This window comes from Globicephala melas, chromosome 8 (genome assembly GCF_963455315.2).
Source record: "Globicephala melas chromosome 8, mGloMel1.2, whole genome shotgun sequence".
Lineage (NCBI taxonomy): Eukaryota > Metazoa > Chordata > Mammalia > Artiodactyla > Delphinidae > Globicephala > Globicephala melas.
This window is the reverse complement of record NC_083321.1, coordinates 86,485,714-86,511,997: the sequence shown is the minus strand read 5'-3', so window position 1 is coordinate 86,511,997 and position 26,284 is coordinate 86,485,714. Positions and strand designations below refer to the sequence as shown.

The window sequence follows — 26,284 nt, the reverse complement described above, 5'->3', positions numbered from 1 at the left end:
ACGTCTTCCACTTCATAAGCTTCCACTCTTAGAACTGGGATTATGTTCTGTAAGGAAACAGCCCCTTCTGAGATTCTAAACAAGGATGATAAAGAAAGCCCCACATCTGATCTTGATAATTAAGTAAAGTCAAAAGCTCTCTTCTATCAAGGCTCCTAGTTACCTCGGAGAGGGCTTGATCTCTTACAACATTAGACACTGTCAATCTTCTCTCTTGTTGAAAACCTCTTATTACTTTGGCTTTAAACACACACACACACACACACACACACACACACACACAAACGGTGTTTCTCATTTTACTCTGCCCTATTCTCTCCCTCTCTTGCCAGTTTTTCATTTTCCATTGCCTTACCTATTAGTGGTTCCCCAGCATTAGGGACAGTGGTGAGAGGACAATCATAGGGTTGTTGTGAGCATGAAATGTAATAACAGCTACAACTCAGTTTTAGCTGATTGTTGCCTTGCAGAAACTGAGCTGAGTGTTGACAATATTTTCTGATTTTTTTCAAGACGACAGAGATTTTTATGTAAACTATCTTGATTTTAAAGGTTGGCAACAAGTTTGAAAAAAAAGAGTGTATACGTCGAAAAACATGCCTGAATTCACTCTGTGGGCTATCTGTTTGCAGCTTGGCTCTAGGATATTTGGATAGCACTGCCAATGATTCTTGTGTGCATTTTGGGGCTTGCAAGGACTATACCTGTGGACTCAACCATATTCCAAGCGCCTGGCACGGTGTCTGGCACATAGCAGGTGCACAATAAATATACACTGAATGAACACCTTGCATAGACATCTCACTTTACAGCTAACCTTATTCACTGTTATTCAATCTAATGGTTGGCAAAACATTTTGGATTCATTCTTAGATTGGTTCCTGTTAAAGGTCTGCTATTGGTATTTCCCAGCTGTTAAATGTTGCTATTCTTAGTACTTTGCTTAATGGTTTGTTTCAAAATCTTCTGGATATATCCTGCTTGTGTCAGACATGGTCATCACACTCCTTCAACTGCCTTGTCATCACTTTTGTTTTTTGGCATCACCCTTTTCTACAACATAACATTCCCAGTGAAGGGAAAATAGTTTTTACTATCTAAGGGATGACAGGACTAGCCTAGGACTGTTTCTTCGCTATCAGAGCATCTTCCTTATTACTGTGCAGCAAAATGAAGATGGTTGTTTCTAATACTTTATTCATTCATTCCTTCAAAGGTAAGTCATTGAAAAAAAAATCATTGAAAGCATACTTCTGTGCCTGGCACAAAGAAGACAAATAAATATAACCTTCAATTTCAAGTAGCTTACAGGCAGGTAAAACAGATAATAATAGTATAGTGTAATACATGCTATAAAGAGAAGAAACCACACACAGGAGAGACAGTACATCCAAGTGGTTAAGAGCACTGGTTCTGGAGCAGACTCCCCAGGTTCCAAGCTTGGCTTCACTTCTTAACAGCTGTTTAACAAGTTATTTAACATCTCTGTGGCTTGGTTTTCCAATTTGGAAAGTAAAGTGTGAGGAAATCTACCCTGCAAGATTATTATGAAGATTTAAGTAAATTAGTATGTGTAAAATGCTTAGAATAGTGTCTGATATGAAGTAAGCACTCAATAAACAAGTAAGCACTCAATAAATGTTATCTGTTACTACTACAGAAGGTGCACTTAACCCTTTGTGTGTGATTGGTGTGTGGAGGTAGCTAGGTAAAGAGTAATAAAGTCAGGAAGATTTCCCTGATTTAATTATTAACGTAACTGTTGAAGATTTATTTCCTCAACAAATATTTATTGGGTATTTACTATGCACCCTGCACTAGATAAGTAAGTATAAAGCAGTAGGTTGGAAAATATAGAAGGAAAATTTCCCAGGCAATGGAAACAGCAGGTTCAAAGCCATGAAGATGTGAGAGGTCAATACAAGTTCTTGAAGTGCAAATAGTTCAATGAGAGGGAGAAAAGGGTGAGAGGTGAAAAGGGGTAAGAAATGAGAAAAGAAAGAAGTGATGGCAAGGGTGTCAGATTGTACTGACATTTGTACTATAGCATTTGAAATTTATTCCATAGACATAAGGAGCCAAAGAAGGTTTTAAGCAGAGGAGTGATGTGATCTGATTTGTGCTCTTAAATCATTACACTGGTAATCATATTAATCTGAGCAAACTCAGTTTTATTTAGGAAGTGAGACCTCCCTCAAAACTCCTTATAGGAGAGGGGTAGGACAGTTTTCTAAGCAAATCAGAACTAACGGATTTTGAAATAAAAGTGCTTAGAAATTAAGAAGTGAAAGTGGGTTTTCCATATATGCAGTCTAAGTAATACTTTGATTTGGAGCACGAGGTATTTATCTCAAAAAGAAACAGCTGTTAATACACGAGGCTCTGAAATAACCAACTCCAGCCTGGCCCTTCTGGATCTATCTCATATCCTTTTTGCGTGTCATTCATTCATTGAGTCAACAAATATTTATTGTGCCAGACACTGGTCTAGGCACTTGGGATGAACAACAATAAGGAGTCTTGCTCTCTGGAAGACAAAGATAATAAACCTTAATCATAATAAGTAAATTACATGAAATATTCTTAAAAAATTATTGAAATTAAAAAATGAAGCAGAGCAAGAGAACTGAAATCATCCATTCATGATAGGAATCACAATAGCATGATTTCAACAAGGAATGAAAAGAGCTGCAAAGCCCTCTGCAGTGTAAAATTCATGAAAAACTCTAGGGTGAGTGCAAACTCCTGTCTCTGGACATGGATCTAAGCACAGAGAGTCAACCTGAAAACGTGTGTGTGTGTGTGTATATGATTTATAAAATTATATATATATATATGTGCATGCATGATTTACAAAGCCTGTGTAAGCCTACTTTAAACAATGTGATATGGACGAGGCTTAAATTGGGCTGGAATATTTTCTCCCCACTACTTCCACAATAAACAATTCCGGGGTTTGGTGGTGGTGGTATTGTGTGGGTAGGTTTTGGACAGCAACTTCTGCTTGGAACAGAGCTGGCCAGAACCCTATTCTTCTACAACCTGACCTGATAACAGCCCAACCCAGCAGGGGCCTCAATCTGTTATTTCTTACAGAAAAACAAACAAACCTCTTCCACAAGCTAGTATCATAGAGCGGTGTCCTTCATCACTAATCAGCCCTATGGAGTCCTGACTCCAAGGGAAGAATGCCACCTACCGAATCATCCGCCCCAGTCAGCCAGTCCTGCAAAGTGAGGCAATACTCAACTCAGCCCAGGTCGGCTCCAAATCCTCTCCCTCTGATTATTCTTTAGCCTTTAAAAAATTTGCCACTATTTGGGCTGACAGGAAGTTATGCTCTCAGCGCAGATATCTGATAAACACTTCCACATATTGTAGCCTTCTCAATAGCTAAGCCAAATTTCAGAGTCCTCTCTCTGCCGCATTTTCCTTAATTGCGCTTGCACGTCTGGAATGCCCGGGTCTCTGCAGCTCGCAGAGAAACCGCCGGTGCAAATTGCGCAGGGCTTGCTGCCGGGCGGCTGCAGAGCCACCGCGGGCAGGCTAACGTGCGGAACCGCACGACAGGTCAGGCGGCGCCGCGGGCTTCCCATGTGCGCGGCCGCGGCCCTCTGCAACGTGCGACTCCGTCCCCGGCCTCCCGGGCGGGGAAGGGGCGGGGGCGGGGGACCCCTCGGCGGTCGGCCGAGAGCTAGGCAGGAATCGCTGCCACTCCTCTGTTCAGGCTGAGGTCGCCACAGCTGCGCCGCTCCACGCGCTAACGGGGCGCCTTCCCCACGGGCGCGGCGCGGGAAGGGATGGGGTCGCGTGCGAGTGGGCTGGGCAGCTGGAGAGGCGCGCATCCACGCTAGAGGCCTGCGTTCGTGACACCGGCCGGTGAGCTCCTTCGGGCTGGCCCCACTCGGAGGCGCAGACTGAGAAGGTCGGTCGGGCGCCCGTGCCCTAATATATATCTAGAAGGGCGCGCCTCAGGCCGGACCGGCGCGGGGAGGGCCGCGGCCGGAGGAGGGCGGCCTGGGGAGGGCCCAGCGCGGGGCGCCTGGCGCCGAGGGGCGGGCCCGAGGCGGGGCGGCCGCGGCGCTGACGGGCGGTCGCCGCCGCAATCGCCTGCAGCTGCGGTGCCGAGCGCGGGCGGCTGTACATGGCCCCGACGGGAGGCGCGCGGCTCGCACTCGGAGCCCGGCTCGCTGCTTGAGCTCGGCGCCCGCCTCGGCCTCGCGCGTCCTCGCCCGTCCGGCCAACGTCCCACGGACATGCCCGCGTAGCCTCCTCCTGGGCTGGGATTTGCTTGAAAGTCCTCTTCATGGAAGCGATGTCCCCTCAGCAGGAGACTCTAGGGGGGCAGCCGGCGCGCTCCTCTTCCCTGACAGGAGTGTCTCGGATCGCGGGCGCCCCCGGAACCAAGAAGGTGAGGACGCCGAGCGGGGCCGCCGCGCGGGCCGAACGCCGCAGGGATTTAACGCTCGAGGCCCGCGTCATTCGTCTGAGGCCATTCTCGCCTTCCCGTCTCCCAAGTTACCCCGTCACCCCCGGGTTTTTCGCGTCTAGAGTCTCAGTCGCTCTCGGAGCGGACCCGGCAGCCTCCCTCCCCGTCTCCATCCGCCGCGGGACCCGCCCCCCCTCCCTCAGGCGGGGCGCGCGGCCCGGGTTTGGGGCATCGCCCTTCCCGGCCCCTCTGGGTGCCCAGCCCCGGGGTTCCCTGAGGTACCCCGGGAGCTCACCGTCCCTTGACGGGGTCAGCTCTGAGGTCGTCAGGGCAGCGGCGTTCGCCCGTGTGCGGCTACCGCGCTGAGGAAGGTAGGCGGCCGGGCTGCGGCGCCTGCGGGGCTCAGCCCCTCACCTGGACGCGGCCTCTCCGCGATATTTTGCTGGGGGTGGCCGGGAAGAGGTGCCTGCGCCCCACAGAACGACTCCCGGTCGACGCCCGGGGACGCGGAGGGCCGGTTCGGCTTGGAATTGGGCTGGGTGGGGCGGGTGGGCTGCGGCTTAGGGGCCTTCACCCTACGCTTGTCCCCTGGCCCTCGGGGCTTGGCGGGGCTGGAGAGGGGTTGGGTGTCGGTGTGGGCGTGCGGGCGGCGCGCGTGGCCCCTGACAAAGCTGGGAGGAGGGATGCGGGCAACAACTTGTAGCGTTCCTTTCGGATAAACACGGTCGCCGAGCGGCGTGCCGATTCCGATGGAGTCAGGTTTCTTTGGAACGGTTCCCTCAGCAAGTGCACGTGGCCGCGAGCTGCCGGCCTCTGCTGCTTGGCTCTCGGAGGAATTGATTCGGGTGTTTTTAGCCGTGTCTGCCCTCGCTCCTCCCCTCCCCCAAAACCTGATATTTGGCTTTTTTTCTCTGTGTCCTGGTGGTTCCCTTCCAGCTTCTGTGGAGAAAAATTGGGATTAGAGGGATAACCTAACTCATCCTTAAGAAATGTCTTGAGGCATTGCATTTGCATCATTGGAACCTTAAGGGGCTACGCAGGGCTCCCCTGATTGTCCGGATCTTACTGCCTTTCATGACTCTTCCCAACAGGATCCTGGGTTGGCTAGAGGTCAGTGGAAGAGTGGTGAGATCGGTGCAGAGTAAAAGTGTGTGTGAGCTCCCAAGGACCTTGACCGTGTCGCGGAGACATGTAGGAGTGTCAGTGAACTTGATGTTGTATCGGCTGTAGTGCTGGTTCAAGCCTTTGATGTATGGAGGCTGCGGTTTGTCCTTGTCGCTTTTCCCCTTCAGAGATGCAGGGAGGAAGGGAGAGAATTTACTATGTTAGTGCTATATGAATTTTCAGTAATTAACATAGGTTTTAAAGCAGTTTTTATTCCTGTAAACTTAAGGAATTGGGGGAAGTAAAGTATTTGTATTCCAGAACAGATCTCATCCTTTTTTTACTGACGGTAATTAAGCGAGAAAGCATGAGAGTAGCTTGATCAATCAAGAAGTATTTGTCCTGGGCTTCCCTGGTGGCGCAGTGGTTGAGAGTCCGCCTGCCGATGCAGGGGACATGGGTTCGTGCCCCGGTCCGGGAAGATTCCACGTGTCGCGGAGCGGCTGGGCCCGTGAGCCATGGCCGTTGAGCCTGCGCGTCCGGAGCCTGTGCTCTGCAATGGGAGAGGCCACAACAGTGAGAGGCCCGAGTACCGCAAAGTACTTGTCCAACAAATGAAGGGTTGCTGGGTATCTTAAGCCATTGTCCTTAAGATGCTGTCCTTCATTATAAAACGTAATGATTTGTCACATTACCAATCTAGTCTTTTCCTTTTAAAATTTTGCCAGTCTGGTCTTTCTACAGCTTTTTACTCCCTTTAGGGCGAGAGTGAGGTTGAAGAATTATTTTATTTTGCTTTTAATATTTTTTTTCCAGAAAAGTGCATCTCTGCCTGTTTTAAATGTTCGTAGGCATATCTGTTTGATTTCAGACCTCCATAGCAATAGAAAATAATAATAATAAAAGAATATTTCCAAATTGTAGCTCACAGAATCATTGCCATTACACTCTCATGGACCACAATCTTTTTGTATCCCCAATACTCAACAGATTGATCTTTTATGTTTCATCTTGCCTTTTTAGTGTTTGGTAGTCCTAGTGAGTCATGAGACTTATTTCTTAAAAAGTCTACTATATGGTTGTACTGTTAATTACTAAGATTTGGATCAGTGTTGTTTAAACTGCCAGTTACAATCAACATTTTAAAAAATGAAATAGAACAGAAAATATTGGCACAGTGGTAAGGGTAAAGATTGCTTTGTGTAACTTTTTTCTCTGTTTCATTTATATATATGTGCATTTTGGGCAGCGATGTAAAATGTGTTTCTTACTGAACAGTCAGAATTTTTTTTTAACATCTTTATTGGAGCATAATTGCTTTACAATGGTGTGTTAGTTTCTGCTTTATAACAAAGTGAATCAGCTATACATATACATATATCTCCATATCTCCTCCCTCTTGTGTCTCCCTCCCACCCTCCCTATCCCACCCCAGAATTTTTACAGTTTCCTATTTGTGAAATGAAAAATAACAATAGTACCTAAGTCCTCAAGATAGTTAGGAAAATTAAATGTGAAGGAGAGTGAATATTAATATATAATAGCACTCAATAAGTGATGGCTCTTATTTGTACTTCCCTATCATGTCTGTAATTCACACTACTATGTCCCAATTGTTCAAGCTAAAAATCTAGAATTTGTTTTCAACTACTGGCATTTATTTCCTCAGTCTACAACAACCATCAGAAAAGCCAGTCGAATATCACTTCAAAACATATCTTGAATTTCTCCACTTTCATCTCTACTGCTGCCATTGTAGTCGAAGCCAAACCACCACCATCTCTCACTTGAACATTTGCAGAAGTTCCCTAACTTGTCTAACACATTTTTTGCTTTTCCCTGACCTAGTCTCCATTTAGAAGCACTAGAATGATCTTTAAAAATTTAAATTGATCGCGTTCCTCACTGCTTAAAATCTTGTGGTGGCTTTCCATCATATTTAGAATAAAATTCAGACTCCTATACTTAGCCCTCCCTACTTCATTCCCCTCATCTGCCTTTTCTGCTTTGCTTGTGTATTCTCCAGCCACATGGGCCTTCCTTTTCACACATTGAGTCATCACATTCATTCTGTTCTGAGGCTTTGGTGTTGCTATTCCCTTTTTGTCTTTTTTTTTTTTGCCACACATCTTTGCAGTGTTGAGTCTTTCTAATTGTTCTGATCTTAGGTTCTCCCAGAGGCCTGTCCTGACTACCTAAATGGAAGTTGCCTCTCAGTCATGTTCTGTACCTTCTGTTTTATTCTCATTTTAACATTCAGCCTTGCCTTACATATTATTATTTACTTCCTTGTTGTGTTACCTGAACTTCTCACCAGATTGTGAAAACCATGAGAATAGGGACATTATCTGTATTGTTCAAGGCAGCTGCCTCAGTGCCAAGGACAGTGCTACATGTTAGATACTCATTAAATATAAGCTGGGTTACATACGGCAGTGAACAGGGACAGATATGCCCCTGTGTTCAGAGTTTATGATTTAGAGCAAGATCAGCAAACCTTTTCTTAGAGAGCCAGCTAGTGAATAATTTAGGTTTGTAGACTGTAAGGTGTGTCTGTTGCAGCTACCCACTATGCAATTATAGTACTAAAGCAGCCATAGACAATATGTAAATGAATGGGCACAGCTGTGTTCCAATAAAACTTTATTTAGAAAAACAGGAGGTGAATCCCTGGTGTTGTTTGCTGACCTCTAGAGCATGACTGTTGACTAGAACTTTCTGCAGTGAGAGAACTGCTCTTTTTTTTGCTTGATTTTTTGTGTTTTTTTACAGTACGCGGGCCTCTCACTGTTGTGGCCTCTCCTGCTGAGCACAGGCTCCGGCTCAGCGGCCATGGCTCATGGGCCCAGTGGCTCCGCAGCATGTGGGATCTTCCCAGACCGGGGCACGAACCCGTGTCCCCTGCATCGGCAAGTGGACTCTCAACCACTGTGCCACCAGGGAAGCCCGAGAACTGCTCTTTATTTACAGTGTACAATTTGTTTCTTTGGATAATGCATTATGGATAGAATTCTGGATAATTCTTCTGGATAACATATCCTTGAGCATATCCACGTTTGGGCAGAACAGTTTTTGTGAAATGAAATGGCAGCACATATTAGAATAATTTCAGTTAGGGATGATTTGTGTCATTTTCAAGCCCCTTACCCTTTGGTTTCACATACTAATTGAAAAGTCTTTAAATAAGGTAGGTTTTGGGGAGGGAAGAGAGACTTACAAGCACAGAAAATCAGTCAAAGCAAAAGGATTTTAAAATAGCTCCAACATTTAAAAATGTAACAGCTACTATTATACACTTCATTCTGGCTTTTCTTTCTACATTCTCTGGGTCCAAATCTGTTTATAGCAGTTTATGGTACAACACCCCTGAGAGCCAACTTTAAGCCATGTGTGTGTCTTGCAATTGGGGTTTGAATGAAGCAACTTTGTGTGTAAGACTTGGTTTTATTCTTTAATACTGAGAAAAATATTATGCTCATGGTTAAGCCAGTATCCTACCGAATACTTTTCTGATGTTATTCACAAAATGAGTGGCATAAAATCAGGTCCATGAGATTGTTTTGGCTGGGAGCAGTCTGGAATTATCAAAAACTGAATTAGATCAGAAAGAGCCTGTTATCACCGGTGTGACCTCTGAACTTCTGGCTGTACTTCGTTTCTTTGTTTGTAAAATAGGGGTAATAATCCATATCCTGTATATCTCACAAAGTTGTTTTTTATGGGTCAAAAGAATATAAAAACACTTTCGAAAAAAGTGCAGAGGCCATTAGTAATTTTTACCAGGTGATATCTGTAAAGCAATAAAAAAAGTTTTATTTCATTGGATTTAATACAAGAACATTTACATGCAAATGAGTGAATGCTATTTGTCTTATTCAGCTCGGGTTGCTGTAACAAAATACCATAACCTGGTGGCTTAAACAAAGGACATTTATTTCCTGCAGTTGTAGAGGCTATGAATTCCCATGATCCGGGTGCCAGCCAATTCAGTTCCTGCTGAGAACCCTCTTCTTGGCTTCCAGTTCTTTCTGTGTCCTCACATGGGAGACAGAGTGAGAAGAAAGAGTGAGGAAGGTGAGGGGGAAGAAGGGGAGGGAGAGGTAGTGAGAGAGATGGAGGTGGAGTTAGATATCTTTGGTTTCTTCTCATAAAGGCACTAACCTTGTCATAGGGGCCCCATTCTCATGACCTCATCTAAGCCTAATCACCTCCCATAGACCCCACCTCTTAATACCATTACATTGGAGGTTAGGGCTTCAACATATGAATTTGGGGGGGGGGCGAACAAGTATTTGGCCCATAACACTAACCATTAAAGCAGTCACCCTTGAATGTCATAAATATCAAATATTGTAAGGTAGAAACTAGAGGAAAAAGATAAGAGTTTACTGTTTATAATATACGGAAAAGTAAAGGAAATTTTTCAAAAAACTTCTTTAACTAAATGCCTAACTATACATAATACACATTGATTATAATATATGGAGTAGGCATTATTAATGTACTCTTAGAGAGGAAGGAACTGAGCCCTGCCAAGGCTGCATGTAGTAAGCAACAGAGCTGGAATTTGAACCCAGATCTTCTAACTCTATTTCTCTTTCCAACTAGATTATAGATGCATTTTTTATTGTTTATAACATAAGATGTAGGGGAGAGTAGATGTGAATTTTATATAAGCAGTTGAACAAGCCATATTTGAGAAGTTTTTCTCCTGAGAGATAATTTCGTTCTTTAGGGAGGAGAGTCTCTACATTCTCCGTGTACCACAGAATATTATGTTCACTGCTGCCATTAGGTAAATGTTAGGTAAATGTATTAGTCAGGGTTCTCCAGAAAAACAGACCAGTAGGAGTCCCATGATTGCCATCTGCGGAAAAGTCGGTGGTGTAATTCACCACCATCTTTTCCTGAGGACAGGAAGAAATGAAATGTTCCAGCTGGACAGTGAGGGAGGAAAAAGGGGCAACTTCCTCCTTCCTCCACTTTTTGTTCTGTAAAAGTCCTCAAGGGATTGAATGATGCCCACCCGCATTGGGGAGGACAACCTACTTTACTGAGTCCACCAATTCAAATGCTGATTTCATCTGGAAATGCCTTCACAGACACATCCAGAAATAATGTGTAATCTGAGCATGCCATGGACAGTCAAGCTGACACATAAAATTAACCATCATAGTAAATATTGACTAATAGTGACAATCAGTGACACAATCATTGCTATAATTTCTTTGGAAGTTTGTGATCTTTATCCCTTGGTATCTGTCATCTGTCATTTTCAGATGTTTTATATAAGGCACTCATATTTCAGGAGCTCTTTAGCCAGGCCTGCTTTCCACATTAATGCTGTTGGAAAACTTGGCATATTCTCCAAACTCATAGAAATATATTTCAAAGTTATGTGTGGATGCACAGAATCCTATGCCTCAGTTGTTTCCACCGTGGAAAATTGTGTGTGGGAAACCCAGCTGAAACTCTCAATTCAGTAAGCATTTTGATATCATGAATCTTGAGTGTAGGAAAAAACTTGCTTCCATAGTCATCTTCACTTAAAATGTGAACACAGCAGTGCATTTTAACATAGCAAAAAGAAAAATTAATTTTCATGACTTTGACATTCATATATTAGAACAGAATATGTTTTTTTTTATGAAATGAAAGTTAAAGATACTTTATTTTTACACATTCTTTACACATTTGTGTAAAAAGTAATTATTAATTTTGAATATTGAGTCCTCAAAGTTAAACAGAGAGTTGTAACTTATAGACTGAAAATTCACAAGTCACAGATATCTAAATGGTGCAGTTGCTTTTTGATTCTGAAATGAAGTTTGTTGTGAAGCAATTTATAACTCTTTCCCTTCACCATTCTTCTGATTTAGGGTTTGGTGAAAGGTCTGCGGGATAAGAGGTGGAACATATTCAGTAGACTGGGAGAAGTGAGACAGCTGATAGCATCTTCAGAAAGTGAAAACTTGAACTTCAATAATTTGGGTGTCTGAATTCTTTCACTGTTCTTATCCTGCCATCCAGGACTTGGTGGTTCTTCTTTTCAAAGTAAAGATGTCTTGTGCCTTATAGGACCACATACAACTTAACAAACATCTGTGATTATAAAACTTGCCTTCTTAGAAGGTATCAGTAGCTGAAAATACACTGGACTTCAATTTAAATTGCTGCTAAAACATGTTATAAACTATACAGTGTCACAAAAATAAATAGGTATATAATATCAAGGTTAGATATGTGTGTGTTTACAAACTTATATATACATACACTCATATAAACAGTGCTTTGAGGACATATATGTACATTTTATTATTGTGATTTGATGGAGTTTCATGACTCATACCCCTCAGTCTCCAGGGTATTTGGCAAAAACCTCTGTTACAGGCTGAATGTTTGTGTCCTCCCGAAACTCGGATTTTGAGGCTGTAACCCCCAGTATGATAATACAATTGACCCTTGAACAATGTGGGAGTTAGGGGTGCTGACCCTCCACACAGTCAAAAATCCACTTAGAACTTTATAGTGGGCACTCTTTATCCATGGTTCTGCATCCACATGTTCAACCAACCTCATATGGTTTAGTACTATAGTATGTATTTATTGAAAAAAATTTCATATGTAAGTGGACCTGCACAGTTCAGATCTGTGTCCTTCAAGGGTCAACTGTATTTGGAGATAGGGGAAATAATTAGCTTATAAGAGGTCATGAAGGCAGAATCCCCATGATGGGATTACGGCCCTTATAAGAGACCAGAAAGCTTGCTCTCTGTGTACCCCATGTGAGGGTACAACAAAAAGGCAGCTGTCTGCAAAGCAGGAAGAGGGCCATCACCAAGAACTAAATCTGCTGACACCTTGACCTTGGACTTCCTAGCCTCCAGAACCATGAGAAATAAGTTTGTGTCATTTAAATCATCCAGTCTATGTTATTTTGGTATAGTAAGTAGCCTGAGCTTGCTGACTACCTTTATTATTATTTTTTAAGATTTATTTATTATTTATTTATTTATTTACTTTTTGCTGCGTCGGGTCTTAGTTGCGGCACACGGGATCTTCGTTGAGACATGCAGGATCTTTTGTTGCAGCGTGCGGTCTTCTCTCTAGTTGTGACATGCGGACTCCAGAGCACATGGGCTCTGTAGTTTGCGGCATGCGGGCTCTAGTTGAGGCATATGGGCTTAGTTGCCCTGTGGCATGTGGGATCTTTGTTCCCTGACCAGGGATGGACCCCATGGCCCCTGCACTGTAAGGTGGATTCCTTACCACTGGCCACCAGGGAAGTCCCCAGACTACCTTTAAAATAAACTTTCATTGAGGTGAAAGTTTGCTTTCCTGTTCTGTTGGTATAGCAAGTTTTCTAGATCACAGGGACTCTAAGGTTCTAATGTGTGCAGAAAGCCTTCAAGGTGAATGCTCAATTCGTTAGTAGCCACAGCAGCAGTTTTTTGAAGCAGCCTAGGATGGGGTGATGTTTATCTTTTGTTTGCTTATGGAAGACTTAGCCACAATGTGGGAGACTGGAAAGGGATCAGAGGAAACTGCCTTTTGTCAGCCACCAGTAATGGGGCTTGAAGGCAACATAGCCAGTTTATTTTATAATTTTGTTTCAGTCTGATTTTCTTTATCCAGGACAAGTTTAGATTAGAAACATCCAACTGACAGCAGAAATAGCTCTATCAGTATGTCACTGCTGTGCTGAACAGCCTTGACCTAATTTTGACAGACAGCTGTCACATGACACAACTGAAAGGTAAGGCCTGTTTCTGGATGTCTTGTCACTTGTGTGTGGACTCTGAAAATGGAATGTATGTGTGCCCACATCAGCTCATATTTCAAAGATCTGGAAAACCCAACTGCTTTGTGGCCTTTTGCTTTCCCTGTTTACCTTCATCCTAATTTATACCTAGGAGAGTGTCTGTATTTCCTCTTCTACCCCTACATTCACCATCTGGAACCTCAGCTTCCACAGGAGGCATTATGAGGTTACAGTATATCTGAATCTGATCGGATCTTGGCCTGTTTTTTGTTTGTTTTCTTTTTTGTTTTTTGCGGTACGCGGGCCTCTCACTGTTGTGGCCTCTCCCTTTGCGGAGCACAGGCTCCGGATGCCCAGGCTCAGCGGCCATGGCTCACGGGCCCAGCCACTCCACGGCACGTAGGATCTTCCTGGACCGGGGCACAAACCCATGTCCCCTGCATCGGCAGGCGGACTCTCAACCACTGCGCCACCAGGGAAGCCCTTGGCCTGTTTTTTATTGTTATTTGATACACTCTGGTTTTTACCATTATGGTTTTTGGATTTGATCACTGTACTCTTCCCCTCTGCAGGAGGAAGTGAGAGGTTGCCGAGTTTTCCAACAATGTCTGATACATTCAAGCCTCTTAGCCTTTATGCAGGTGGATGGGCACTGGGGAACCAGAGAACCCCTTTGTCACAGTGTGCCATGGATGTAGAAATAATAGCACTTCGTATGGACTGTGATGTGAAAAATTTAGTGAAGCCCTGCCCTGTAAGGGAATATTAGGGATAGACCATTGGTGATCAACCTTGCCTGCTCCAGGGTGTTACTAAAGGGAATCATGACAGGAGGTTGAAACTGGTAGCTTTGCCAAAGAAGAAAGTCCAGCCAACTTGAAGGCACATAGTGGTACTCCAGAAGTCTGCATGGGTAGGGTAGAGACAGAGGAACAAATAATAATGTAGAAGGGGAGTTCTACTATTCTCATATTTATTACATACAGTACTTATGCACTCCAAAGCATTACTCTGTATGTTATACTATCATGGTGCTTTCCCTGTCAAAGGACTTCCACATATATAATCTTTTTGGTTCTTTGTGGTAGGTCAAACAGTCATGTCATTTTACAGAGAAGACTCTGAGAAGTGATAGAAGCAGGATCCAGAATTTAGGTCCAATGTCTTCTAGCCCAGTGCCGATTCTTCTACATTACATAGATTCTTAGGTTTGTTATTTTATTTCAAAGTTCTTGTCTCACAGAAAGAGGAAAGATAGCCCAAAGTAGAAACATTTCTTTCTTAATTTCAGAAAGAAATTATATCCCTTTATGATAGTCAGGGCTGGGATGACATTTGTTTTAATTAAATGCTCAAACTGATTTTGGCTGGGATGATTATGAGTAAATAGAAGATCATACTCATCACAGACAAAAGTGACAATAGTGGGAAGCTTCAGCTCATCCAGTGGTCAAAACCTTGTGGTAATAGGACATAGAAGCAAGGGGCAGGGGTAAAAATAAATTCCTTGTTCCCTTGCAGGGCCGATGTCTTTGAGATATGTCTCTGCAAATAAGTGCAGCAGACATGTACGGAAGACAAGAAAGAAATAGTTCATTGCTCACTAAATTGTACAGATTAGCCACAAAGGATTAAGAGTCAAATTTGAGTAAGGTAATTTGTAAATTTGATTAAACATTTTTTTCTATCTTTGAAAGTTTAGAGTTCTTAAAAGCTTTCCTCAAAGTCCTTATTTTAACGTTATGCTAATTTTAAATGTTTGAAAGTGACTTTAGTACATTTGACTTAAATTCAACTGAAATGCTTGAATTTTTTTCTTGATAAAGTGACTGGAACAAAGCAAAGTATGAAAAATTGTAGTCCATCTGACTTAACTCTTTCATCCTGGTCCTTTCTTTTGCTAGGCTTTTTTTCCTTTAAATCTCTATGAGAACTGAGAATGACCAGATTCAGAGTGATCTAGAGGTTCCAAAAATAGCTCTGTATCTCCTGGTTGACACGAAGTTAAAATTCCAGTGAGAGACTACATACAGGTTTCTTTTTTAAAAATTTTTGTAATTAACTAGTTTATTTTTGGCTGTGTTGGGTCTTCGTTGCTGCACGCGGGCTTTCTCTAGTTGTGGCGAGCGGGGGCTACTCTTTGTTGGGGTCTGCGGGCTTCTCACTGTGGTGGCTTCTCTTGTTGCAGAGCACGGGCTCTAGGTGCATGGGCTTCAGTAGTTGTGGCACGCGGGCTCTAGAGCACAGGCTCAGTAGTTGTGGCGCACAGGCTTAGTTGCTCCGCGGCATGTGGGATCTTCCCAGACCAGGGCTGGAACCCGTGTCCCCTGCATTGGCAGGCGGATTCTTAACCACTGCACCACCAGAGAAGTCCTACATATAGGTTTTTAATATAAACAGTGTTGTATGCGTTGTTGAAAATAAAAGAACAAAACTTTTTTCTTCGATAACCTGCTTACAATCTTATTTTCCTACATAGGCACACTTGCATTACCACCTTAAACCCTCAGGTATTGGTAGCATTAATTCATTGATTTAACACACAGCTATTGAGAATTTACTATGTGGAAATACTGAGTAGGGCACTGGAGGAATAGGGAAGAAATAGTGGCAAACCACAATAAGCAGGTGGGCATATTCCTCAGATCTCTGAGGAATTCAAATGGAGAGCCACTCAGATATTTTGTACAAAAACATGTTGGACAAAAAACAAATAAGTAATTTCCATTTTAATGTAAATATGCTTCAGGTGATTATTATATGAGTAAGGAAAATTATAGCTTCTGGCTATGAACCAGTTTGCTGGGCTGGAGCCCAGTAGTTTAGTAGTTTGGTAGTTAATTTTTGTTGCTGTTATTTTTGTTTTTTTCATTTTAACAGCCTTGTTGAGATATAATTTATATACTATTTATCCACTTAAAAGTGGATTCAGTGGTTTTTAGTATATTCCTAGAATTGTGCATTCATTTCCACAATTTTAGAACATTTTCATTACCACAAAAAGAAACACTGCACCCGTTAGCCATTACATCCCAATTCCCTCATCCCCCAACCCCCAGGCAAGCACTAATCTAAGTTCCTATAGATTTGTTTATTCTGGATATTTCATTTAAGTGGAGTCATATAGTATGTGGTCCTTTGGGACTGACTTCTTTTAATTAGCATGATGTTTTCAAGATTCATCCATGTTGTTGTACATTTCATGGCTTCTTTTCTTTTATTGGCAAGTAATATTCTATTTTATGGATGTACCACATTTTGTTTATGCATTCATCAGTTGATGGACATTGGGGTTGTTTCCACTTTTTGACTATTATGAATAATGTTTCTGTGAACATTCACGTACATGTTTTTGTGTGGACATATATTTTCCTTTCTCTTGGTTATATACCCAAGAGGAATTTCAGGATCATATGGTAACTCTATGTTTAGCCATTTGCAGAACTTACAAACTGTTTTGCAAAGTGACAGCGCCATTTTATATTCCCACTAGCAGTGAATAACAGTTCAATTTATCCACATTCTCACACTTGTTATTTATTTGTCTTTTTTATTGTACCCATCCTGATGAGTATAAAGTGGTATTTCAGAGTTTTGATTTGCATTTCCCTGATGGCTAATGATGTTGAGCACCTTTTCATGTGCTTATTGGCCATTTATATATCTCCTTAGGAAAACTGTCTATTCATATCCTTTGCCCATTTTTAAACTAGCTTACTTGTCTTTATTGAATTGTAACAGTTCCTTAAATTTAAATATGCTGGATACAAATCCCTTATCAGATACATGATTTGCAAAAATGTTCTCCCATTCTGTAGGTTTTCTTTTCACTTCCTTAATAGTGTCCATTGAAGCACAGAAGTTTTAACCTTGATGATGTCCAATTTATCTGTGTTTTTTTGTTGTTGTTTGTGCTTTTGGTCATATCTAAGAAACCATTGCCTAATCCACGGTCACAGATATTTATGCCTATATTTTCTTCTAAAATTTTTATAGTTTCAGCTCTTTTAGATCGTTGATCCATTTTGAGTTAATTTTTGTATATGGTGTGAGATAGGAGTCCAACTTCATTCTTTTGCATGTGGATATCCACTCCCAGCACCATTTGTTGGCAAGGAATTAAGTTGCCAACAAGTTAAAAGAATCATCAGACAAATGTTTACCATGAAACTCAATGGTAATGTAAATGTCAACACTATGTCAAAAGATGTAGTTTGCAATGTACAAGGATGATTCTACCATCCAGTTCCATAGCAAATGCTTATATTTCCTTAGTGACAGCATTCCAGCAGAACCCCTTTAAGAAAGTTTGTTTATGTTTCTGTGTGTGTGTTTGGGCGCAGTAGTGTAGATGGGGACAATGAGTGGATTTTTAAATTCACTTAAAACCTTCATCTATTGAGTATATAGTTTGTATCAGGTATTGTACTAGGCTCTAGGAATGCAAAGATAGGTCTGCTACAGAGTAGAATTTCAGTAGTTGTTGAAGGACGGGAGAAAGTTTGGAAATAAGATGTAGTCCTTGCTCTCTAGAAAGGGGCAGAAAGATAATTATAATATAATCTGAAATGCTGTAACTGAGGCATAGCTGTGAAGCAAGTTAAGAACACAGAGAATTCAACATTTAGTTCATCCAACTGATTAAAAAAAGAATTGAAGTGGAAAGCACCTTGCACGTTAGCAGGTAAAGTTGCTACAGTTTTGTGTTATTATTGAAACATGAAAGAAAAATGAAGTGTAGGCATTTGGGTCTCATCTTCACTTATGATCTCCATTCATTTACTCTTTGGCAGAATAGTTTTTTTGCCTCTGATACTGAATATAGCTGCAGAGGAGACAGCTTAGAAAACCAAAGATCTAATTGCTCTCTAGTGCTTAAACCTTGGCAAATGGTACAAAATCAAGAAAATCATTTCTAAAAGATTAATGCAGTTGATTTTTTCCCTAATGTTTAGTTTGTCAATTTAGAAGATTACCTTTTAAAAATTGCTCAGTTTCAGAATGGCATCCAATGTTTATGAGGTAATCTCAATATAGACATCAAGCACTTGGGCATTCTGAAAAACCACTGTGGATTACAATTTTTAAGCTAACAAAGAAACCTACACTGTTTTAAACCTATTTTCTGTTTCCTGTGAGGCAAACGATCATAGTTTTCCCTGTCACTGAACAACTGGGAAATTTGTTGGTGCTGGTACAATATAAGTATAGCCTCAGTCTGTCCTGACAAGTTTGTAGTATTGTACATTTAGAAAGGAATCGATAGTCTCCTTCTATTTCCATGTATTGTATTTCACATAGTTGTTATAAACAAAAAGAAAATCCAAGTCTTTATTGCCTGAAAACAGATTCTTTGATAGATACGTGAAGTTTTTTGAAGTCACCATTGGTTCTTTGTTTTGCTATACTTTTGAGCAAAAGAAAGAGATATGTATTTTGAATGAATTAATACCTAGGCTCCCATTATATTGACAACTCTTAAGACTTTTTATTACTTACAAGAGAAATGAATCCTACAAATTCTAAATTCATTTTGTATATAATGTTTATTTTCTAGCATATCCAGGGTGAATCTTTGGTAGACACTTAACATGAGAATATCAGAAGTAGAAGGAACCTAAGAGACTATGTAGTCCAAATTTTCTCATTTTCTAGATACAGAAATGGAGGCCCAGAGGGGTGTCTGAATTGCCTTAGGCTGCATGTCTTATTAGTAGTGGTGTAAGTCTCAGTACAAACAATAGGACCTCAAATAAAAATAATATTTTGCCTGTAGTTTGATTGCATTCTCTGAATATGAGTCTACTAGATGATGTAGATACACTCAGCATTTGACTTCTCACACATCTGCCAATTTTATAACTAAGAAAACACAATCTAATTACTATATACAAATATATATAAATGGTACACTACATTAGGTCTCCCTGAAAAACTCCTATTTTAAAAGAACCTTTACAGAAGAAAATTTGTCACTCTTCTTTAATTATCCATTCTCATGTTTAACAGCCGTCAGTCTCAGAAAGATTTCCTTGTATGGGAAGGTTTCAAATTTGGAGTCCATGGATCCCTCAAGAATCCTTGTTGGGTGTTTCTGAACCCCTTGAAATTATGTTCATAATTTCATTCACAGCTTTTATAAATATCTTGAAGGATTAACCTGGATTCTCAGTCTATAGTATAGCTGCATTTCTTTTCACCTTATCTTCTTTGGAAGACCCTTGCATTCCTCTGTATAATAACTGCATTACTTTGGAGATTTACTGTTTCCAAATGAAGAATTTAAGATCATTTTAACTTGTCTTAGGGTTCTTTCTTTTTTTCACATTTTAAAATCATTTTTATGGCTGTCTTTTGAGCCCTTTCCAAATTCTTTGTAAACCCGAAAACCAGGGAGCTCAGAATTAGAAATCATATGTTAATGAAGATCTTGTTTAGGCACTTGGATCTGCTGAGAGTGGTGTCAGAGGATTAGGAGCAGCAGAAATAAGACTGCTGAGACAGGTCCAGCAATGTGGCCCCTGCTCAGGTAGGCTAGGCAGACCCTCAAGGTCAAAACAGATCGAGGGTAAGGGGCCCAGGTCAAGCTTAAAGGATTGGGAGCATTTCAAAGTTCAAAGCGTAGTAAATAGATCCTGAGTAAAGGGATTCAGGATAAGGAGTAGGAATCAAACCTAGACCTGAAGGTGAAACAGAATCCTGCAGAAAATCTGCATAGGAACAAACTGCCACCTTTCTAAGTAAAATCAACCTAATCTTTCAGAATTGAGACTCTTCATATGGGGACAGGCCGCTGGACTTTGCAATACAAATACTTGTCTCCTAGATTTCCCTTCACCCTGCAACCTCTACATTCACACTGGCCTCAGGATGTTAGATTCCTGAGAGTTGGGTTCCCAGGAGATGTGACTAATGGAAAACAGTAGGATAGGGCTTACGAGCTATAATATATAAAGTAGTTTATCAAAATCACTGGGGTTCGGAGGGATTAGAGATTCTTCTGGGAATCTGATGAAAACTGTGGGCTTTCTCTTCAGAAGGAAGGCACCAAATACTATCATGTAAAAAATTTTATACAATTTAACCTGCCCTGAAACTGATTCATGGTTAATAACTCCTGATTGAGAAGTATGGTGTTCTATATTTCTTACCCATTTGTTTCCTGTTCTTTATTAATGTTTTATGTAATTGTTTCTGTTGCTGTCTGAGGTATACTGAGGAGGTTTGGGCATTTAGTTTTCATGTGTGAGCCAAAAGATTAATGGAGGGAACAGCAACACTGAGGCCATGGCACTGAATATGAGTCTACTAGATGACATAGATACACTCAGCATTTGACTTCTCACACATCTGCCAACAATAATGGGAGAGATCCATGGGAGCATGGTGAAACTGGGGGAAAAGAATTGTGCCAAAGTCTAGTATCCCCTTCTCACTAGATGATTTTTCTTCTCTTCCTTAGGATGATCTAGGTTTTATTAAGAAGCAATTCCTTTATGAATCATGTAATGAGAAACTGATACTGAGCCACTTGGTTTTATGTCGGGTTTTTTTAGAGCATCCAGTCCCAAGCATGGCTGGCTTAGGCCCTCAGGCAGTGGGTGAGACTTCTGGCCAGGAAAGGGTGAGAGAGTAGAGCAGGAAGAATGCTTTGGTGACACAACCTGAACTTCACTCATGGCTATTTGTGACTGTATTGTAAATTTTCACATTTATATCCAGTGGCAGTTCCTCTGACTCTATCTAGAGGTGTTAAATCTGTAAGATTGAAAATTTAGAGAGTAATTGTTGGGTTAATTCAAGTTGAATAAAACCTCACCACAAATTTTAGGTCCTGTAGAACAAAGTACCTGAATTATCCAATTAATTCTATATTTATATACCACTTAGAAAAGAAAAAAAAATCTTTTTTTCTTTAAAGTTACAGCAAAAAAAAAAAAAAACCTCCTTTGAAAACCAGATTCCCCAATGTGTAAATATTTAAATTTAAATGTCTATTAAATGTGTAAGAAATCTAGTCTCCATCTTGTGCTTTAACTACTTATCTTCTCCATTTACTTGATCTCTTCAAATTCTGTCTGTCCCTGAAGCCCAGTTTGGGGCCTACCCTACCAGTGAAATAGATCTAGTAGAACCTACTCTGATGACGTTTTAGAGTATAAATTAGATAATCCAGTCCTGCCTTTGGCATAGGGCCTGGCACATAATAAGCAGTAAAGCTGCAGTTGATGATAATGGTTATGAGCTGTTTTCCCAAATACTCTAGTCACCATTTAACCACCTTGTTCTCTGACCATAAAAAATACTTACTGCCTGTACCACTTTTTGACGCTTACTATCTTAGTTTAGATGTTATTATTTATTTCCAGAATAAGATTGCAAACTCCTTGATAGGTAAGGATAGGCAATACAAAACTTGCTGAGTTGGATTGAAAATAGGCATTTACTTGCTTTATAAGCCATGTGGTCTTCATTGTGATCTTTTTTCCTCTACAGAAAATGAAAACACTAGCAGAAAGGAGGAGGAGTGCTCCATCTCTTATCCTGGATAAAGCTCTGCAAAAACGACCTAGTACCAAGTAAGTGAAAAGCTTTGTGTTAAACATTTGGTATGTGCTTCATTTCTTTAACCTGTAGGGTTTGTTTGCTTTTTATCAAGACCAGAATTCTCTGTTAAATAATAGAAAATATGACTTCTGAGTTTATTTAATAAGGCCTATTCTTTATGTGACACTTAAAGCCTTTTAAGAGCTGGTGATCAATTGCTTTAAAACTGATTCAGAAGTGAATCTTACATCACATGGTACACAAACATGCATGTTCCACACATTGTTAAAGTTTATTTATGGAAACAATTAGAAATCAGTATACTAAAGATAAGTTATTTTAACCACTATACATGTTTGGTTATGCACAAACTTTTGCTTACTTTTTATCATAAGGTGATGCCTGTGTATGGGGAAAAGGCAAGTTTTTACCAATTTTAGGTATGAAGAAAGATAGCCAGATTAAGATTATTAAAAAATTGAGTGTTGGGCTTCCCTGGTGGCGCAGTGGTTGAGAGTCCACCTGCCGATGCAGGGGTCACGAGTTCGTGCCCTGGTCCGGGAAGATCCCACATGCCGTGGAGCGGCTGGGCCCGTGAGCCATGGCCGCTGAGCCTGCGCGTCCGGAGCCTGCGCTCCGCAATGGGAGAGGCCACGACAGTGAGAGGCCCGTGTACCGGGAAAAGAAAAAAAAAAAAATGAGTGTTGATTTCTTTTAGGCATTACTGGTTAGATTAATTAGTGATTAATTAGTGAAATTTAAAGTGGAAAAACAGGCTGTGGACATCTTAAGAGAGTCTTTCATAATACTTAGAAATTGAATGGCTATTCAATCATTAATTTATTCAATAATTTTTAATGGCATTTTAACTCAGAGGCATTTTATGTTCAAAGGAAACCTGTGATGATTTTCCTCTAATATGTGAATCCTTTCATGTAAAGTGAAGTCCTTATCACTTTTTAAAAAGTGAGGGTATATCTGATATTTCTATGAATGGTGTGCTAATTTAACATAAAATCTATGTGAAGGCATGGAATTTTTTTTCAGTGTCCAAAATAAATTATATAGCCAAATCCCAAAGAGTGAAACTTTCAAAATACTTAAGTCCCTCCCCTCTTAGTACTCAGCAAGTTCTCAGACTCAAGTAGCTCCCCCAGCTGCCCACAAATGACACACGCTTTAGTCATTGGGTTGATCAGAAAATGTAAATTACTTTTAATAGATGCCTAATCAAAATTTAATTAGGAAGATATTCTTCTGCCAAATGAATAATACAGTAATATACTTCAGTGCCATATATAAATGACTTTTAGATTGTTTACATTAGTATATCTTTGCATTCATGTGGATGAGAAAAGAATGGTTATATCTTCACAGTTTGACCTTGCTTACCTAGAAAACTCAGGAGAAATTATTTTTTAGGGGAGATAGACAGAGGAGGCAGAATTGTCTTTAATTCTACTGTATATGTAAAAATAGCTTTATTATTCACTTTTTTAAAAACAGGTAAACAGTTTTAGGTAAAATTTTTTATTGGAAGTTCCTGGGATGAACATGTGTTAAGCTTTTTAATTAAAAGTAGCCCTTGGGGAGGGGGAAGGGTAAGCTGTGACAAAGTGAGAGAGTGGCATGGACATATATACACTACCAAACGTAAAATAGATAGCTAGTGGGAAGCAGCTGCATAACACAGGGAGATCAGCTCGGTGCTTTGTGACCTCCTAGATGGGTGGGATAGGGAGGGAGGGAGACGCAAGAGGGAAGAGATATGGGAACATATGTATATGTATAACTTTGTTATAAAGCAGAAAGTAACACACCATTGTAAAGCAATTATACTCTAATAAAGATATAAAAAAAAAAACAAAACAAAAACGTAGCCCTTATTCGTATCAGAGAAGCTTTAGCCCCAAATCAGGGGTCAAATAGTGGCCCACTTACCCGCTAACCCAGGGTGAGGATTTACAACAGTATGCATGTAGGTACTGAAAGTTCATATAGACCATTGGTTCTCAACAGGGTGGTACTAACCTCCAGGGGGCATTCTGGAATTTTGTGAAGCAAAATGATTTAGGGAGCAGTCTCCAGAGATACTAGACATCACATAATGCACAGGACATCCAACACAACAGTTTTGTGGCCCCTGCATAGTTTTTGAATGTACCATGTATGGAATACTTGTGAAGAGGGGGAAAAAAAATTTATATAATTATCTATGCCTATAACTATGTTTTATATACAAAGTATTTTATATCCTTTTATGTAGATATAATAAACACTAAAGTTTCCAGAAATGTAGGTACCTTGCATACCAAGAGATAATTGCACTTTGTATTGTTTGGAATCATTTCAGAAAATCACTTGGCTTTACTTCACTTTCTCGTACTTGTTGCATGGAATAGTTTCTTATCATCCTACTTATCTTAAATCTAAATATATTCATTATAAGTAGGTGTAAACATATCTGACTACTTCATTGTCTTTTAATATAGTCATGAATGAGCATATACATATTGAAATACATAATTTATTATTAATTACTTTCATTTCCCTTTATGTTACTATCAGGGTATTTTATTGACACTTTTGAAATTCTGTTAAATATCTGTGAATTTTGTTTCAAGATAGAAAAGGAGGAATTGGAATAAATGTATATGCATTTGTCCTTTATATAACAAAGGGACATTGGATCTAGGATTGAGAATGACTGATAGAGATTAAGTGCCAGGTTAGGGAAAAGCTAACACTTACCTGACTTACTGGGGTTGTTTTGAGTTAGAGAACCAATATGATAATATACAACCATGTCCTTCCCCACTCCTGCCTCCCCATCACCTCTGCAATAATTGGTGCTTACATTAGAGTCAGTTCCCAAATTCCTGCCTCAGAAATAGGGAAATATGATGGTTTTTTGGCAAAATAAAAAAGGATATTTAAGTTGAAGATGGATATGTTTTAATCTTCAGTTTATTTCCTGTGAGTTTCTCCAGGTCAGTAGTGTGAGTGCATAGTGCAGGGGAACAGGACCTTCACCTATCTTTTAGAAATAATGCTTTTATGCTATGTAGTATTGGGTGGTTAACGTGTGTACCAAAAAACCCAAAAAGCTATTGGGTGTTGAATGTGTACAAAATAGTTGTAAGCAGTGTAATCTCAGGATTGGAATGAACCTTAAAGGTCATCTAGTCTGGTGGTTTCCGAAGCTTTTAAAGTCAGTATTCTGCAGAGGGACCCAGGCATCTACATATTTTTCAAATACTCTTCATAGTTGATTCTGATACACTCTTGGTAGAGAACCACTATGACAGGCTGCTACAAAAGAATCCTTTTATAAAAGAATGCTTTTAAAAAGGGAATACTGAACCAAAATTTTAAGGAAGTACAGGATTATAATATGTATTTCTTATAAAACAGTGTGGACATTATAAAACCAAAAGCAAAGTCCCCTCTCCATCCCCAAGGGTAACCATGATTAATCATTTGTATGTCCTTCTAAACCTTGTCTATGCAAGTGTGATTAGAATTTTTATTTGCTTTCTGTAATGTTTAAATTCTCACTTTAATATAGATAAATTAGTTCTTTGCATTTTCAAGTCTTGCAGTTTTTTTAAAACAGTAGAGATCAAATCCTATTACAACAACCATTCAAGAAAGCCTTTGAATTTTGACCATCTTTATATACTGTACACTCCTGAAAAGTTATATCAACCAGTTAATGAACTTGCTATTTTAAAGAAACTTTGTAGTGAATTGTTTTATAAAGTAAATCACATCTTTTTTCAAAGTTGTTAAAAATAACTCAAATTTTCATAATTTGAATTTTGCTTTTCCATAATTTATACCCAGGAAACAAGGAAAATTTCTGAAGTCTAAGCTGAGCACACCTATCTGAAGTAGAGCTTTATGCAACAAAATTCGAGTACCTAAAAAGAATCTTACTATCTCTTTGCACGTAATATCATGGGAGCTAACCTATAAAAGATTTGTACACAGTGTGTGGGCAGACAGCAAAGGAATTGAGTGTTTTATTTATTAGCATTGCATATTCCTTGAGTTAAATAAAGCCATCATAGCATTTCATATTTCTTGAGTTAAACCTATATTTGATTTTGGCTTTGCAGTAGAACGTTATTTCTACTGTTGTCCCCTAGTTAAGGTGTAATTTAGTAATTAATGACTTGTAGGTGATAAAGCTTTTGTCCAAAGCTTAGCAAACATCCACAGAGGATTTAATGGAATCCTTTCACTTAACAGCTGTTGCATCTCAATTTTTATTGAATTTAATTAACAAGAGTTAGGTTTAAAAGAGGAGGAAATAGGTTAAGTGGTGACTTAAATGTGTTTGTGTGTTAAACACAGTTTTATCTCCAAAATTCTTTGTTTAACCCATCGAGTTCATAAGGAAGGGGCAATTTAGAGATTTTAACTTTTTGGGGGGTTAT

At 40.3% G+C, this 26,284-nt stretch overlaps 1 protein-coding gene across 4 annotated transcripts in view; it reads left to right on the top strand.

Annotated features, from left to right (window-relative positions):
• The first annotated feature begins 3,690 nt into the window (after positions 1-3,690).
• The window catches only part of ARHGAP20 (Rho GTPase activating protein 20), a 152,394-nt gene continuing 129,800 nt past the window's right edge, over positions 3,691-26,284 (top strand). Inside the window, exons 1-2 of one of the 4 annotated variants that reach the window (XM_060304024.2) lie at positions 3,691-3,925; positions 21,792-21,874. In XM_060304024.2, coding sequence (XP_060160007.1) covers positions 21,795-21,874 — 80 coding nt within the window. In that variant the 5' untranslated portion in view covers positions 3,691-3,925; positions 21,792-21,794. Of the gene's footprint in view, positions 3,926-4,114; positions 4,412-4,693; positions 4,801-13,270; positions 13,290-21,791; positions 21,875-26,284 lie in introns of those variants that run through there. The other 3 variants (XM_030836568.2, XM_060304025.1, XM_060304026.1) reach the window with 3 other exon arrangements.